The 17498-nt window shown below is 38.5% G+C and overlaps 1 protein-coding gene across 1 annotated transcript in view; it reads right to left on the bottom strand.

Moving 5' to 3' along the window:
- Positions 1-1274: 1274 nt before the first annotated feature.
- LOC120555911 (neural-cadherin-like) overlaps positions 1275-17498 on the bottom strand; it is a 90399-nt gene continuing 74175 nt past the window's right edge. Inside the window, exons 9-10 of the mRNA XM_039795101.1 lie at positions 6825-6979; positions 1275-3783 (exon numbers count right to left, since the gene is read on the bottom strand). Coding sequence (XP_039651035.1) covers positions 3166-3783; positions 6825-6979 — 773 coding nt within the window. The 3' untranslated portion in view covers positions 1275-3165. The remainder of the gene's footprint in view (positions 3784-6824; positions 6980-17498) is intronic.

Here is a 17498-nt window from a genome sequence, read left to right as displayed (position 1 = left end):
CAAATGTCAAAGTCTGGAAATACAGCCGTTAAGCTCTCGCGCAATCGTTACGCTCTATGTCCTCGTTATCAGTCCGAACTTTAATACTGTTTATAACAAAACCTGCATGAAGAAAAGTGTGTTTGCCTATTAGACTTTCTTTCGTCTTCAGATTGTATCTCGGGTATAACTAGTTGATGCTGTGATTTTAGCAAGGTGTTAACAATCACAAATTGTTGTAAACATATAAATACTGCGGTGAACCCGTGCGTAATGCTGCATGATGGCACTGCTGGCCCTGCAGGAGGACTACACCGATGGAAGAATCAGGAGAAAAAGAGACTTCAGGGACCATGACCATGACTGCTAATATGCCGATTTAAATTCCCTAATATAGCTGTAATAGTAATATAGCTTCGCTCTTGGATCTATTTACTGAATTGGGTCCAGTAGAGAGGGCAAAGCGCCGGAACCGTGCCATCCCGGTCCAAATACAGGTCCTCGCCACTCTGGGGGCAACCGGCTGTTTCCAGAGGGAAATGTCAGACAGCTAAGTGTTTTTTAAATAAATATTATATATAATCTTCAACTTCATCACTAAGGCTTGTTTGGATATAATATATGGTTCTGTTAAATCTTATCATATAGGTCTGGTATATCGAAGCTGTCCCCGAGTGCAGTAATGGCTGCCGTTTTGGACGGTATTATTAATATATGTAGTCTATAGATCAGGTTTCTCTCCACTATGCGAGAACAGGCCGAAATTATAATTCAATTTGCAGCAATTCCTGAACATCTGAGAAGTTTTTTGCTTTTTCTCCGCCAGTCGTCATGATTCGGCGTAACGAAAGAACTGCCAGGGTCATTAACATACTGATCAGCATTCACGAGGCGCTTTTGCGTTGACTTTTTGTGGTTAAAAATGGGCGTGTACAGGGCGGGATAAGAGGCTGATCCACGTACACACGCTAATCTGTGATTTATAAAGGGAACATTGCTTACAGATGTAACGTCCGCATGCTTTTATAAATCAGAATTTGTTTTGTCGTACGCCATTTTTGGCTTTTGGGCGCACGTACACTTATAGTAAGGATCCTACGCACAGTTTTATGAATGAGACCCCAGGACAATACATCAGCCCATTGCACATACTATATATATTTATGCATCGTGCACTCAGCCAATTCAGCCATCTTTTTCTTATGCTATCCAGCTATTTTGTATATATTTGTTTCTGTATTTATTGTTTAGTTCTTATTCATGTTTAATATCTTTGTTTGTGTCACCAAGGCAAATTCCACATAGTCCCCCTCTACAGCGGCCCCATGGTGCACTGCTGGCACATTTCACCACACTCCTCAGCCAGGCATCTGAAGATGGTTCCTCTCTGCCTCCCTTGCTCATTTGCTCTCTGATTCAGCCCTCTACCCTGTGATCATCTCTCTTATCGAAGGTTCCTTTTCAGACTCGGCGCTCCTCTCCACTTTTCACTGTTTTATATTGGCCTTTTCCTTGCCTTCGTTTTTTATTTTTTATTTTTCTGTTACCACAAATTGTTCTCGCCCGTTCCACAACAGCAGGAAGTCTGTTTTTTTGTGTCAAGTTGAAAAGATCCATCAACCTGATGTGAAAAGGAAGCCAAACAAGAGGAACACTTGCCACTGTGCTGACAATTCACAGCTGGGAAAATGACTGCAGACTTATTATTTCCCTGCAGACTGAGTCCACTTTCCTACAATCAACAGTATGTGGTAATTTAGCGAGGGACAATAGTTATCTGTGTGAGAATTGCGTATACCTATAACAGCTCCGAATAATTATATATACATGAATTATCAGTGTGAATGTCCTCCTTTTCCTCTTTCCAGTTGTATTTATTGAGCGGTCACCTTGGAAAGCTGTTTGTATTCTACCGTGCAATCGTCAGTTAAAATAGTCTCCTGCAGCCCGCCACATTTGGTATGCCTGAGGAACAGCGTTACGCGGAACAGAGCAACAGAGCAAGCATTTCCCCCCTCCCGCAGTTCGCACGTCCGCTCCCACTTCTTTGCAACAAAGCTGTTTGGATTTCTGCGCGCCGTCCCTCGGGTGAGGAGGAGAGACGCGCGGCGGCGGAGGAGCGCAAATGAGAATAGGAAAAATCGCGTGAAGATGAGGGCACAGCAGGAACTAGAAAGCTCGACGTCTTACAACCCACGGAGCACTGAAACTTGAAAACACCCAACCAATACGTAATTACTCAACCCAGTGAAGGACACATTACCAGAAGAAAAGAATTAGAATCTCACCCTGCAACCCAGTGCTGGTCCAAGCACTTAGTATTTTTTTTTCTTTCTCCTTTACAAACATTGATAGAAGCTGTGTACAGCCAGGCAGCGAGAACACAACGTGTCCACTTTAGAGTCAAAATCCAAACTGCGTATTGAATGGGCTACTCAGTATGATCCCATTCATCTTCACCGTCGCATCCCCGTAAAACGGCGCAGAGCACAGTATGTGTAAGAGTCCTTTGTTCATTCACGAAGATTTCATTCAGCGGCAAGGTGCTAAAATACATTTAACGTGGCAACGCTCTGCTCGGGTATGGAAAAAAAAGAAAGAACCCGGCCAAAACATTTCCATTTCATATTTGAGGCCTTCAGCTGACACTCATCCATAGCAGCTCGCAATGAGTGTTATAAAATAGAGGAAATTGTGTGTGTGTGTGTGTGTGTGTTGTGGGGTGGGGGGGTGGGTTTAGTGGCTGCGACTGGAACAGATCTTCCTGACAGTGAAGCTTAAGCTCCATCATGATGAGTAGCCCGGCTACAGAACCTGACTGGCACGTCTGATAATGTCTGCTCCCGCGAAAATACATTTTCCTCCAAGGTAGCGGGGGCGCAGAGTGACGGGCTCTTTTCACGGGGACACTTTCATCTGTCTGTGAGGCCGCCACGGTGACTGACGGGGGGGGCGGGGGGGGGGCGGGGGGCGGCTCATCATCCAGTAAATACAACACACGGGCCTACGACTCCCACGACAGTTGTCGGCGAGTGGGGGGTGTGGAGCGATCTCTCTGTCAGTCAGTCTCTCGCAGGTTCCCCCCCCACCCCCACCTCAGCCGTCGCTAAGCGTCTGCTAATTGATTGTGTTTGGGACGGCCCGTTATCGGGGTCCTGTCCTGTCCTGTCAGTTTGCGCTCCGAGCTCAGAGGTCGCTGGCCTCGGCTTGCTCGTACAGCGCCCGCAGCTTCTCAAAGCGGGGGCCCCACTCCCCGAGCGTCTCCTCCCTCCTGCCCTCCCCTCCTCCCCCGTCCCCGCCGTTCCCCGCGTCCAGCCCCGCCGAGCTGAAGGAGCTGAGGGAGCCGGCGGGCGAGCCCCCTCCCTCGGTGGAGAAGACCTGCAGCGAGTCGAAGGGCCCCGTGTCCGGGTGCTGGTCGGCGTCGCGGATGATCTCGCACAGGTAGCGGGCCAGGTCCTGGCTGGAGAAGGACAGGGAGCGGCGCGCCAGCTGGGAGGGGCGGGCCTGGCCCTGGGCCGGCAGCCTGGTGGGGGGGACGTCCCGGCGGAGGCTGGCGGTGGTGGTGGCCGTGGAGGAGGTGGAAGCTGCCGACGGGGGCAGGGTGCTGGAGCTGGCTGTCCGGCTGAGGGGGTCCAGCTGCTGGGCAGAGGGCGGGGCCGGGGGCGCCTGGTGGAGGAGGTGGTGGTGGTGGTGGAGGGGGGGAGGAGGGGGGTGGTGGTGCAGGGCCCTGGAGCGGCAGTACTGGACCGACTGGGCCGGGCTCGGCTGGAGGGACTTCTGCAGCTCCGCCATGTCGTAGGCATTCTGGACACACACACACACACACACACACACACACACACACACACACACACACACACACACACACACACACACACACACACACACACACACACATGCAAAAGCAGAGGAAAAGTCCAGTTAATGCAGAAAGTGCACAGAATGAGAAATGAGGGAACAGAACAGAAGAACGAGCCAGAGTGAAAGACAGAATGTTTTGGGGAGAGAGATGGGCCAGAAACGAAATGAATTGTGACGGAGAGAGAGCAGAAAAATGAAAAGAGAGAAGAAAAAACAATCAGCTCTCCCCATTACGTTTACTGTGAATGTTCCACCTTTTTAAGTTTCCAATCTATCTCCATTTACTGTCTCAGAATCGAGTCGTCGTCATTTTCAGTATCTGTATATATGTGTGTGTGTGTGTGTGTGTGTGTGTGTGTGTGTGTGTGTGTGTGTGTGTGTGTGTGTGTGTGTGTGTGTGTGTGAGACCGAGAAGATAAAAATATGAGTGAAGGGGATTCAGAGAGGAGACGAAGGAAGGGCGTCTCTCTTTCTATCCATCTCTTCTATGCACCAATGCATCGGGCTTTAGGAGCTGCCGTTACTTTCATATATTACTGTAACAGCCAATCACTTCAGTGCTAATGTGATTCCACCAAAACAGTAAGCACAGCAGCAGAGATGAATACAAAGCTGAGGGATGTAGGAGGAGGAGGAGGAGGAAGAAATGGTACACACGGAGGAGGTGTGGGTCGCTTTGTAAAACTGATTATGTGATGAGTGGAGAGTGCTGATTTTATTCCTCCAGAGAGCTTTGGAACAAGACTCTCGAGAATTGACTGCAGCATCTGCTCTGCTATAGGCGATCAGGACTCTGTGTGTGTGTGTGTGTGTGTGTGTGTGTGTGTGTGTGTGTGTGTGTGTTGTCTGCAGATGATTTACAGTACAGGACAAGAGCTTGAGGATTTTTGGGTACTGACGAGGTGTGACAATATGTTTATGCAAGTCATTTTTCTGTGTTTATGTGTGTGTGTGTGTGTATGTGTACCTGTTTAACTATATTCGTGGGGTCCAAAAACCAGAGAGTCCAGTATACTTGTGGGGTCTGCACAGCCTTGTGGGGACCAAAATGTTGGTCCCCACAAGTTTAAAGGGTTGTTTGACGGTTAAGACTTGGTTTTAGGATTAGGGATAGAATTAGGTTATGTTTAGGGTGAGGGTTAAGGTTAGGCATTTAGTTGTGATGGTTAAGGTTAGGGTAAGGGGCTAGGGAATGCATTATGTCAATGAAGGGTCCCCACAAAAATAGTGAAACAGACTTGTGTGTGTGTGCAACCACATGTGTTTGGTTAGATTAAAGCCGTGATATTATGCAAGCTCTTAAGTACTGTTGAGTGCTTGTGGGTTATAGTGGCTGTTGGAGAGAGGAGATAAGGATTTTGCGTGGGCCTAATTAAAATGCTAGCGCACACACACACAAACACACACACACACACACACACACACATTCTCATCCAAATTGAATTGACTGGATCCTTTAGCGCTGCAAAAATTAATCAATTAAACGATTAGGGACTTTTCATTATTTATTTCAGGGGCCACCGGAGGAGTTTTGGGACCTTCAGTCAAAACAGATATGACCCTCCTCTCACCAGTAATAATATTTCTATGACCCCCCAAAGCGATTTGGAAAAAAGGTATGACCCTCCCCCAACAACTTATCGATGCCTTCTGTACTGGTTTGCGCTTGGCAGATATATACAGATTCCCATTGTTTTTTTACAGCCATGACATACGTGCCTGAACCTCTGCATTCTCATCTGACGCATCCCAGTTACTCCTCTAGTTTTCACATGAAATAAAACAAAAAAACATAAAGACCATTCAGCAAGGCACCCTGGGTAACATTGAACACACAAACTGGTTGCTATGGACTCATCACTAGGCTTCCTCCACTTCGCCGTTTAAACAAAGTGGAATAAACGTAATTCCAAATCTACACAAAACCCGCAAATCTGGCATTTAGGAAACCTTTATTGCAACCTTAGCACGGTAAGATGTCCAGACTAGCAACAGTCATTTTCGTTTTTTGCCCCCTGCTGCTCCCATCGTCAGCCAGAAATATTTTTTTACTAAAGCAGTATATGAAATCAGATGTATTACCTACCACCATTTAGTTGTTTTGTGTTATTTAAGATATTTATAAAATATCTGGTCATGCCAGGCGTAATTATTCCACTCATTTTTTAAACAATGCAATTACCCGTTTCAGCCACTGGGGTGCTGCCCTGCCCCACAACTCATGGGTCAGACCCATCTGATAGCGGGGGCCGAGACTGAGAGCTACATGGATAAATATGCACCAAACAAGCCACTTTGAAATTTTGCTGTTTCTATGAACACAAAAGTTGGGTAACCCCGGACTAACTTTTTTTGGATGACCCTCCCGTCAACAAAGAATAAAAAAATATGACCCTCGCCTATTTTCCTTCGGTGGTCCATTCCATAAATACCGAACGGTCCCTTAGTTGTCAACTATTAAATGAATCACTACTTTTAAGAAAGAAAGGTTAAAATTCTCCAATTCCAGCTCGTTAAATGTGAATATTGTTCTAGTTTCTTCTCTCTTCTGTTTCAGTGAACTCAATCTCTTTGAGTTGTGGACAAAACAAGACATTTGAGGACGTCATCTCGGGCTCTTTTGGAAACACTGATTGAACATTTTTCACCATTTTCTGACATTTTATAGACCAAACGGTCTATTAATTGAGAAGACAATCAGCAGGTTACTGACATTGAAAATAATTGTTAGTTTCAGCCCTACAACTGCTACCTTGCATTCACGGCCAAATACTTCCAAACAAAAGGGATCTTAAAAATAATGCTGTTGAAAGCATTTCACCTTGCAGCACATAGAGCACAGTACAACAGTTTAATAGTGTATCACGTAGAACAGTGTATACTTGCTTGCAATGTGTTTCTGTATTAAAGTGTGAGTGTGAGTGTATTCCCATGACTTCCTCGTAACTTTGTGCGTGGGTGTGTCTCTGAGGGACATACTGTACCTGGTCCTCCTCCCCGCCCCCCTCCTCGTCATAGTTGAGGACGTTCTCTCGGATGTCCTCCCAGCCGTCGTGGTGGGCGGAGACGTGGTAAACGCCTTCTTTCAGCCCTTTGTAGCTCCTCCAGCGAGTGTAGAGGAAAATGCCCAGCAGCAGCACTGCAGTTGAGACAGACAGTTGTGGAACGCATTAGGATTACAACTGTCAATGGTCTCGCATTGCCAGACCTTCCTCCGCAGTGCAGCGGGACGGGAGAAAAACATGCTCCTTTTTATTGGCTTTTTTTTTTTAAACCAATCACAATCGTCTTGGGTGGCGCTAAGCGCCGGACGGAGCGACGGTGCCTCTGCAAAACAGCCTCGGGAAGGAACTTGTTTTGGTAAAACGTGTGTACGTTCAAAGGTTGTTTTAGTCGAGCAACATAAAACTCAGATTGGACAGACAGTCTAGCTAGCTGTCTGGATTTACCCTGCAGAGATCTGCAATTGCACCTGACTGCAGTACACAGATCGGGGTTGGGCTAAATGTGGGCGGAGCTAAACGTTTGACACCGCCGGCGCGCCATCTGGTGGCTGAGCTCAGGCAGCACATTTATCAAACGTCAATGCAACCTTTATAATATGATATATATTAAATAAAGATATATAGATTATAACAAATAATGATATTTGAATTGTAAAAAGGAAAAGAGCAATGGCGTTGGATTTAGGAAAAGAACCGGTTGGGATTGGGAAAAGAAGAACGGGGTTGCACGTCGAATAAGCCCTCTCTCTGTATGTCTCTCTCTCTCTCCACTCACTCACACACACACGCACACACACACACACACACACACACACACACACACACACACACACACACACGCACACACACCAATCTACATGTGTTTCCCACTCTAGCGCTGCTGTGAACTTTTCAGATGTCTTAACAAATCCCGGAGCCTTGTCTGATCCCTATCACCTCCTGCCTTAGTTAACACTTCACAACTCACTTGCCCTTCCGCAATATTAACCTGCTTCACACCCACGCTGATTCGCACTGTTTCGCTCTGCCATTGTTGTTTTTTTTCACTCTGCCTTTTGATTCAAACACCCCCCCCCGCCCACAGAACTACAAAAGGAGAAACTTGTAGAAGAGATTTACAACCACACATAATTAATTGACACACAGAGAGCAAAACTTCTTCTCAAGTCTACAAAAGTCTAAACACATGTTCTGCTTTACACACATTTTGCAATTCAAAATGGCACTTTTTAAATGCACTGAACACGGTTCTCTGCATGAGACACAACAATCTGACATAAAGTCACAGGTTTGCCATTTCAAAACTCTGGCATTCAAAATGAGCTAATTGGCCAAACAACTCAATGGTTCATTGTTACCACTTCAATCAAGAAGTAAGCACTATGAAAAGACCACAGGTGAGCACCTTTATTATATATATATATATATTTTTTTTTTTTCTGCACACTTTTTCTGCAATTCTCTTTTTCAGTTTATTGTTTTTTGTGAGCATATTTTTGTTCAGTCCAATGTTAATATATCTGCTGTGCGTTTTTCAACATACTATACTATACTAAAGATGAGAGTGCTTTTCATTATGCCGACAGTGTGTAGGTGGTTAGACAAAAATCTGGTAACATGAATGAAGTGTGTGCCATTTGGTGCAAAAGTTTAATTTTGATAATGCTATATGTAGTTTTGGTTGCATTTTTCAGGATATACAGTATGAGGTATTTTGCAATTTGGGTGTGTGGTTTTGTGAACTGTGTTAAGTATTTTGATAAAACCAGCCTAGTTTGCAAAATTGTGTTTTAGCAATTGGAAAAAAACAGTAATAAGTCCTACCTATTTTCAAATATAGTTTTGCAAAGGCTGTACAGCTGCTCTTAATCACGTTTGAGAACAGCAGCATTAGAATGCCGCAGCACTATAAACAGCCAGGCTGTTCAAAAGCTCTTGATATATGGTAAGACTTCTACGTATTAAAAAAATCTGTAATCTTAAACAATTCAAACATATTTTAAACACTTGCTGCTGCTGCTGTCCATACTTCTCCATCAACCTCTGCTTTTTTTGGTTCAGATCCACGCCTCTTTCTCCGACGTCACCAAACCCAGCAATCAATCATGTAAGCACAGCAACAGACGGCACTCAACCTCCCTGTGAATTGATAACACCCCATTAAACCGCCCACCCTCTGACAACACTCTAAGAGTGAATTCACTCAGCCAGAAACCAGCTGCACAGTAAGGGAGGAAAAAATCAATAATCGTTTACTGTCAACTTGTCCCCCTCGCCACATCTCCAGTGTCTGGCAGATTTTATGAGATGAAATTGTTTCAAGAGAGTCATTCTTTAATTTTTTTAGAGTGGCACACTGGCTTTTAATTGGCAGTGAACAAGAAGGGGGAAAATGATCAAGAAACTGGAAGAAGAAGTTTTTTTAAGATAATTTTTTTGGCATGTATAGGCATTTATTTGACAGGACAGCTGAAGACATGATAGGGGAAGAGAGAGAGAGGGGGGAATGACATGCAGCAAAGGGCTGCAGGTCAGAATTGAACCCGAGCCCGCTGCGTCGAGGAGTAAACCTCTATATATGGGCGGCCGCTCTACCAGCTTTTGTTCTGGCGGGAGACACGCGTGGCTGACTGCCGCGGAGAGTGTCTGTGATGTTAGAGAGGCAGTGAATTGGCGAATACAAGCTCACAGGTTCAGTCCCCTGCCTCGACCGCGATGGTCCTTATTTGCTGTGGGCTGCCCCGAGCTTCCCAAAGACACAAAAACTGTGTAGAGAAGCAGCTGGTCCAGCATATGCCTTTTTTTCAACACACTATACTATGACGTTTTTTAAACTTTTTTCAACATACTATATTATGACTTTTTTCAACATACTATATTATGACATTTTTCAACATCCTATATTATGACTTTTTTTACTTTTTTCAACATACTATGATATGAGGCTTTAAGGCTTGCTCACATTAAATACGAAAGAGATACAAAAATTCATTGAAAAATGTAGATATAAATCTGACTTTTCACTTTCATCCTCCTATAAACAGCAAAAAGTTAATCACTGGAGGAAAGTCCCAGCTCTAGAAACACAAGCGGTCAGGGGATCATACAAGTTACGCCTGCGGCTGCAGAAGGAGACCAGAACGACCCAGAGACCAAGCTTCTCCAGCCCAGCAGCACCCCTGCTGCAACATTCCATCGTCAACTCCATATTGGCCGTGTGTCTTCATCCAGTTTTCATCTATCCATCTAGTCATCAATCCAGTACGCTGGGTTGATGCTCTGGGTTGTGTAGGGAAGATAGGGTGATTAGGGCTTTCTTGATGTTAATCTCACTTAGACTTTTGCTGTCAATTTTGTCTGATTCTGCATAATAAGTTTGCTTCATTCATTGTCTGCCATGAATGTGTTCATTCTGTGTTTGTTTCCATATCTGTGTTTATTTACATACTGAATTCACTGATTAATTTCTTATTATTATGATTTACTAGTGTGTATTCTATAGGTTAATAAATTCTTCATTAATAAAGAACCTGATTACATGAATTTTGTGTGTGTGAAGTCTTACGCCAATGTACACCGAGTTATGAACTCACTTTTGTAGCACACTTCCAATTTATGAGGTAGCATTAAGGCAAGGATTCAGTTTCTCTTTACTGAGTTAAATACATTAATTCATATGTCATGCAGACATATTTAATTAATGTTAATTAATTAATTAATTAATTAAGCCATATATGCTATTAAAAAGTCGAAGAAAAGTTGTAGTATAGTCTGTCCAAAAAGGCTTATAAAGTCATAGTATGGTATGTGGAAAAAAGTTAGAAAAAAGTCATAGTACAGCATTGGGCTCATGTGCTTCCTGCTTAACCACTGTACTAATAACATAACATGTAAATGTATATATATATAAAGTCTTAGTATTTAGCATCGAAAAAGTCATAGTATAGTATGTCGAAAAAAGTCATGAAAAAGTCATAGTATAGTATGTTGATAATGTAGACAGGAAGAGGCGGGGATTGACTGTCAACCTTGGTTAAAGGAAAACTTAGCAACATGAGCACAGTGTTTAACCACTGTACTAGGTAAATGTATAAAAAAAACCATCATAGTATTGTGTTTTGAAAAAATTCATAGTATAGTATGTCAAAAAAAGTCATTAAAAAGTCTAGTATGGTATGTTGAAAAAAAAGTCAGGGTATAATTTGTTGAAAAAGTCATATATAGTATGTCGAAAAAAAAGTCATAGTACAGTATGTCGAAAGAAGTCATTAAAAAGTCATAGTATAGAATGTTGAAACAGTCATTGTGTAGTATGTCGAAAAATATATAAATTCATTACATATAGTATAGTATGTCCAAAAAGGCATATAAAAGCCATAGTATGACAAAAAAATGGGAAATACATGTTTATATGGTGCTTTAAGTCAGAGGTGGTGAGTGTCTTGCTGAAGGAGACTTTATCAGGTAGACAGGAGGAGGTGGGGATTGAACTGTCAACCTTGTGGTGAAAGAAAAACACGCTATGCTTCAGCACAAAGCTTAACCAAAGTACTAATAACACAATATATACATTCATATATATAAAACGTCATAGTATTTTGCGTGGAAAAATGTCAAAGTATAGTAAGTCGAAAAAGTAATTAAAAAGTCATAGTATAGTATGTCGAAAAAGCCATAGTAAGGTATGTTAATCATGCAGACAGGAGGAGGTGGGGATTGAACTGTCAACCTTGTGGTTAAAGGAAACCATGGCTCCTTTCTGAGCCACATGAGCCCAATACTTAACCACTGTACTATGCACACATACATAAAAAAAGAAAGTCATCGTATTGTATGTTGAAAAAAGTCATAGTATAGTATGTTGAAAAAAGTCATTACAAAGTAATAGTATAGTTTGTCGAAAAAAGTCACGATGTAATTTGTTGAAAAAGTCATGAAAAAGTCATCGTATAGTATGTCAAAAAAAGTAAAAGTATAGTATGTCGAAAAAAGTCATTAAAAAGTCATAGTATAGTATGTCGAAAAAAATCATAGTATAGTATGTCGAAAAAAATCATGAAAAAGTCATAGTATAGTATATCGAAAAAAATCATAGTATAGTATGTCGAAAAAGTCATGAAAAAGTCATAGTATAGTATGTCGATAAAAGTCGTAGTATAGTATGTCGAAAAAAGTCATTAAAAAGTCATAGTATAGTATGTCGAAAAAAGGTCATAGTATAGTATGTCGAAAAAAGTCGTAGTATAGTATGTCGAAAAAAGTCATAGTATAGTATGTCGAAAAAAGTCATAGTATAGTATGTCAAAAAAAGTCATTAAAAAGTCATAGTATAGTATGTCGAAAAAAGGTCATAGTATAGTATGTCAAAAAAAGTCATTAAAAAGTCGTAGTATAGTATGTCGAAAAGTCATTAAAAAGTCATAGTATAGTCTGTCGAAAAAAGTAATTGTATAGTATGTCGAAAAAAGTCATTAAAAAGTCATAGTATAGTATGTCGAAAAGTCATTAAAAAGTCATAGTATAGTATGTCGTAAAAAGTCATAGTATAGTATGTTGAAAAAAGTAATAGTATAGTATGTCAAAAAAAGTCATTAAAAAGTCATAGTATAGTATGTCGAAAAAAGGTCATAGTATAGTATGTCGAAAAAATCATGAAAAAGTCATAGTATAGTATGCGATAAAAGTCATAGTATAGTATGTCGAAAAAAGTCATAGTATAGTATGTCGAAAAGTCATTAAAAAGTCATAGTATAGTATGTCGAAAAGTCATTAAAAAGTCATAGTATAGTATGTCGAAAAAGCCATAGTAAGGTATGTTAATCATGCAGACAGGAGGAGGTGGGGATTGAACTGTCAACCTTGTGGTTAAAGGAAACCATGGCTCCTTTCTGAGCCACATGAACCCAATACTTAACTATGTACTATGCACATATATATAAAAAAAGAAAGTCATCATATTGTGTGTTGAAAAAAGTCATAGTATAGTATGTTGAAAAAAGTTATTACAAAGTAATAGTATAATTTGTCGAAAAAAGTCACGATGTAATTTGTTGAAAAAGTCATCGTATAGTATGTCAAAAAAAGTCATAGTATAGTATGTCGAAAAAAGTCATTAAAAAGTCATAGTATAGTATGTCGAAAAGTCATTAAAAAGTCATAGTATAGTATGTCGAAAAGTCATTAAAAAGTCATAGTATAGTATGTCGAAAAAGCCATAGTAAGGTATGTTAATCATGCAGACAGGAGGAGGTGGGGATTGAACTGTCAACCTTGTGGTTAAAGGAAACCATGGCCTTCTTCTGAGCCACATGAACCAATACTTAACTATGTACTATGCACATATATATAAAAAAGAAAGTCATCATATTGTGTGTTGAAAAAAAGTCATAGTATAGTATGTTGAAAAAAGTTATTACAAAGTAATAGTATAATTTATTGGAAAAAAAGTTCACGATGTAATTTGTTGAAAAAGTCATCGTATAGTATGTCAAAAAAAGTCATAGTATAGTATGTCGAAAAAAGTCATTAAAAAGTCATAGTATAGTATGTCGAAAAAAGTCATTAAAAAGTCATAGTATAGTATGTCGAAAAAAGTCATAGTATAGTATGTCGAAAAAAGTCATTAAAAAGTCATAGTATAGTATGTCGAAAAAAGTCATAGTATGCCGAAAAAAGTCATGGTATAATTTGTTGAAAAAGTCATGAAAAAGTCAAAGTATAGTATGTCGAAAAAAGTCATGAAAAAGTCATAGTATAGTATGTCGAAAAAAGGTCTTAGTATAGTATTGTCGAAAAAATTCATTAAAAAGTCATAGTATAGTATGTCGAAAAAAGTCATTAAAAACGGTATAGTATAACGTAAGAAAAGGTCATAGTATAGTATGTCGAAAAAGTAAAAAGTCAGTATAGTATGTCGAAAAAACGTCATAGTATAGTATGTCAAAAAAAGTCATTAAAAAAGTCATAGTATAGTATGTTGAAAAAAAGGTCATAGTATAGTATGTCGAAAAAAGCGTAGTATAGTATGTCGAAAAGTCATTAAAAAGTCATAGTATAGTATGTCGATAAAAGTCGTAGTATAGTATGTCGAAAAAAGTCATAAAAAAGTCATAGTATGTCGAAAAAAGGTCATAGTATAATTTGTCAAAAAAAGTAATTAAAAAGTCATATATACAGTAGTAGGTCGAAAAAAGGTCATAGTATAGTATGTTGAAAAAAGTCGTAGTATAGTATGTTGAAAAAAGTCATAGTATAGTATGTCGAAAAGTCATTAAAAAGTCATAGTATAGTATGTTGAAAAAAGTAATAGTATAGTATGTCAAAAAAAGTCATTAAAAAGTCATAGTATAGTATGTTGAAAAAAGGTCATAGTATAGTATGTCGAAAAAAGTCATAGTATAGTATGTCGAAAAGTCATTAAAAAGTCATAGTATAGTATGTCGAAAAAGCCATAGTAAGGTATGTTAATCATGCAGACAGGAGGAGGTGGGGATTGAACTGTCAACCTTGTGGTTAAAGGAAACCATGGCTCCTTTCTGAGACACATGAACCCAATACTTAACCACTGTACTATGCACCTATATATAAAAAAAGAAAGTCATCATATTGTGTGTTGAAAAAAGTCATAGTATAGTATGTTGAAAAAAGTTATTACAAAGTAATAGTATAATTTGTCGAAAAAAGTCACGATGTAATTTGTTGAAAAAGTCATCGTATAGTATGTCAAAAAAAGTCATAGTATAGTATGTCGAAAAAAGTCATTAAAAAGTCATAGTATAGTATGTCGAAAAAAGTCATTAAAAAGTCATAGTATAGTATGTCGAAAAAAGTCATAGTATGCCGAAAAAAGTCATGGTATAATTTGTTGAAAAAGTCATGAAAAAGTCAAAGTATAGTATGTCGAAAAAAGTCATGAAAAAGTCATAGTATAGTATGTCGAAAAAAGGTCTTAGTATAGTATTGTCGAAAAAAGTCATTAAAAAGTCATTAGTATAGTATGTCGAAAAGTAGGTCATAGTATAGTGATGCAAAAAGGTCATAGTATAGTATGTCGGAAAAAGTCGTAGTATAGTATGTCGAAAAAAGTCATAGTATAGTATGTCGAAAAGTCATTAAAAAGTCATAGTATAGTATGTCGAAAAAAGTTATAGTATAGTATGTCAAAAAGTCATTAAAAGAGCATAGTATAGCGTCGGTGATGTCGAAAGTCATTAAAAAGTCATATAAAAAGTCATGTATAGTATGTCGAAAAAAGTCATGGTATAATTTGTTGAAAAAGTCATGAAAAAGTCATAGTATAGTATGTCGAAAAAAGTCATAGTATAGTATGTCGAAAAAGTCATTAAAAAGTCGTAATAGTTGATAAAAAAGTTAAAAAAGCCATAGTAAGTTATGGTAATCATGTAGACAGGAGAAGGTGGGGATTGAACTGTCAACCTTTAACCAACCTTGTGGTTAAAGGAAAACATGCTCTGTTTTCTAAGACACAAGAGTCCAATACTTAACCACTGTACTACGTACATATATAAAAAAGCTATAGTATTGTGTGTCGAAAAAAGTAATAGTATAGTATGTCAAAAAAAGTCATTAAAAAGTCATAGTATAGTATGTTGAAAAAAGGTCATAGTATAGTATGTCGAAAAAAGTCGTAGTATAGTATGTCGAAAAAAGTCATAGTATAGTATGTCAAAAAAAGTCATTAAAAAGTCATAGTATAGTATGTTGAAAAAAGGTCATAGTATAGTATGTCGAAAAAAGTCGTAGTATAGTATGTCGAAAAGTCATTAAAAAGTCATAGTATAGTATGTCGATAAAAGTCGTAGTATAGTATGTCGAAAAAAGTCATAAAAAAGTCATAGTATGTCGAAAAAAGGTCATAGTATAGTATGTTGAAAAAAGTCATTAAAAAGTCATAGTATAGTATGTCGACAAAAGTCATGGTATAATTTGTCAAAAAAAGTAATTAAAAAGTCATATATACAGTAGTAGGTCGAAAAAAGGTCATAGTATAGTATGTTGAAAAAAGTCGTAGTATAGTATGTCGAAAAAAGTCATAGTATAGTATGTCGAAAAGTCATTAAAAAGTCATAGTATAGTATGTTGAAAAAAGTAATAGTATAGTATGTCAAAAAAAGTCATTAAAAAGTCATAGTATAGTATGTTGAAAAAAGGTCATAGTATAGTATGTCGAAAAAAGTCATAGTATAGTATGTCGAAAAGTCATTAAAAAGTCATAGTATAGTATGTCGAAAAAGCCATAGTAAGGTATGTTAATCATGCAGACAGGAGGAAGGGATTGAACTGTCAACCTTGTGGTTAAAGGAAACCATGGCTCCTTTCTGAGACACATGAACCCAATACTTAACCACTGTACTATGCACCTACATATAAAAAAAGAAAGTCATCATATTGTGTGTTGAAAAAAGTCATAGTATAGAATGTTGAAAAAAGTTATTACAAAGTAATAGTATAATTTGTCGAAAAAAGTCACGATGTAATTTGTTGAAAAAGTCATCGTATAGTATGTCAAAAAAAGTCATAGTATAGTATGTCGAAAAAAGTCATTAAAAAGTCATAGTATAGTATGTCGAAAAAAGTCATTAAAAAGTCATAGTATAGTATGTCGAAAAAAGTCATAGTATGCCGAAAAAAGTCATGGTATAATTTGTTGAAAAAGTCATGAAAAAGTCAAAGTATAGTATGTCGAAAAAAGTCATGAAAAAGTCATAGTATAGTATGTCGAAAAAAGGTCTTAGTATAGTATTGTCGAAAAAGTCATTAAAAAGTCATAGTATAGTATGTCGAAAAAAGGTCATAGTATAGTATGTCGAAAAAAGGTCATAGTATAGTATGTCGGAAAAAGTCGTAGTATAGTATGTCGAAAAAAGTCATAGTATAGTATGTCGAAAAGTCATTAAAAAGTCATAGTATAGTATGTCGAAAAAAGTCATAGTATAGTATGTCGAAAAGTCATTAAAAAGTCATAGTATAGTATGTCGAAAAGTATGTCGAAAAGTCATTAAAAAGTCATAGTATAGTATGTCGAAAAAAAGTCATGGTATAATTTGTTGAAAAAGTCAGAAAAAGTCATAGTATAGTATGTCGAAAAAAGTCATAGTATAGTATGTCGAAAAAAGTCATTAAAAAGTCATAGTAATAGTTGATAAAAGTTAGAAAAAAGCCATAGTAAGTTATGTTAATCATGTAGACAGGAGAAGGTGGGGATTGAACTGTCAACCTTTAACCAACCTTGTGGTTAAAGGAAAACATGCTCTGTTTTCTAAGACACAAGAGTCCAATACTTAACCACTGTACTACGTACATATATAAAAAAGCTATAGTATTGTGTGTCGAAAAAAGTAATAGTATAGTATGTCAAAAAAAGTCGTAGTATAGTATGTTGAAAAAAGGTCATAGTATAGTATGTCGAAAAAAGTCGTAGTATAGTATGTCGAAAAGTCATTAAAAAGTCATAGTATAGTATGTCGATAAAAGTCGTAAATAGTTGTATGTTAGAAAAAAGTCTTAAAAAAGTCATAGTATAGTATGTAGAAAAAAGGTCATAGTGTAGTATGTTGAAAAAAGTCATTAAAAAGTCATAGTATAGTATGTCGACAAAAGTCATGGTATAATTTGTCAAAAAAAGTCATTAAA

The sequence above is a fragment of the Perca fluviatilis genome, chromosome 3, assembly GCF_010015445.1.
Source record: "Perca fluviatilis chromosome 3, GENO_Pfluv_1.0, whole genome shotgun sequence".
Lineage (NCBI taxonomy): Eukaryota > Metazoa > Chordata > Actinopteri > Perciformes > Percidae > Perca > Perca fluviatilis.
Note: the sequence above shows the minus strand (reverse complement) of the source record. Positions and strands in the feature narration are given on the sequence as shown.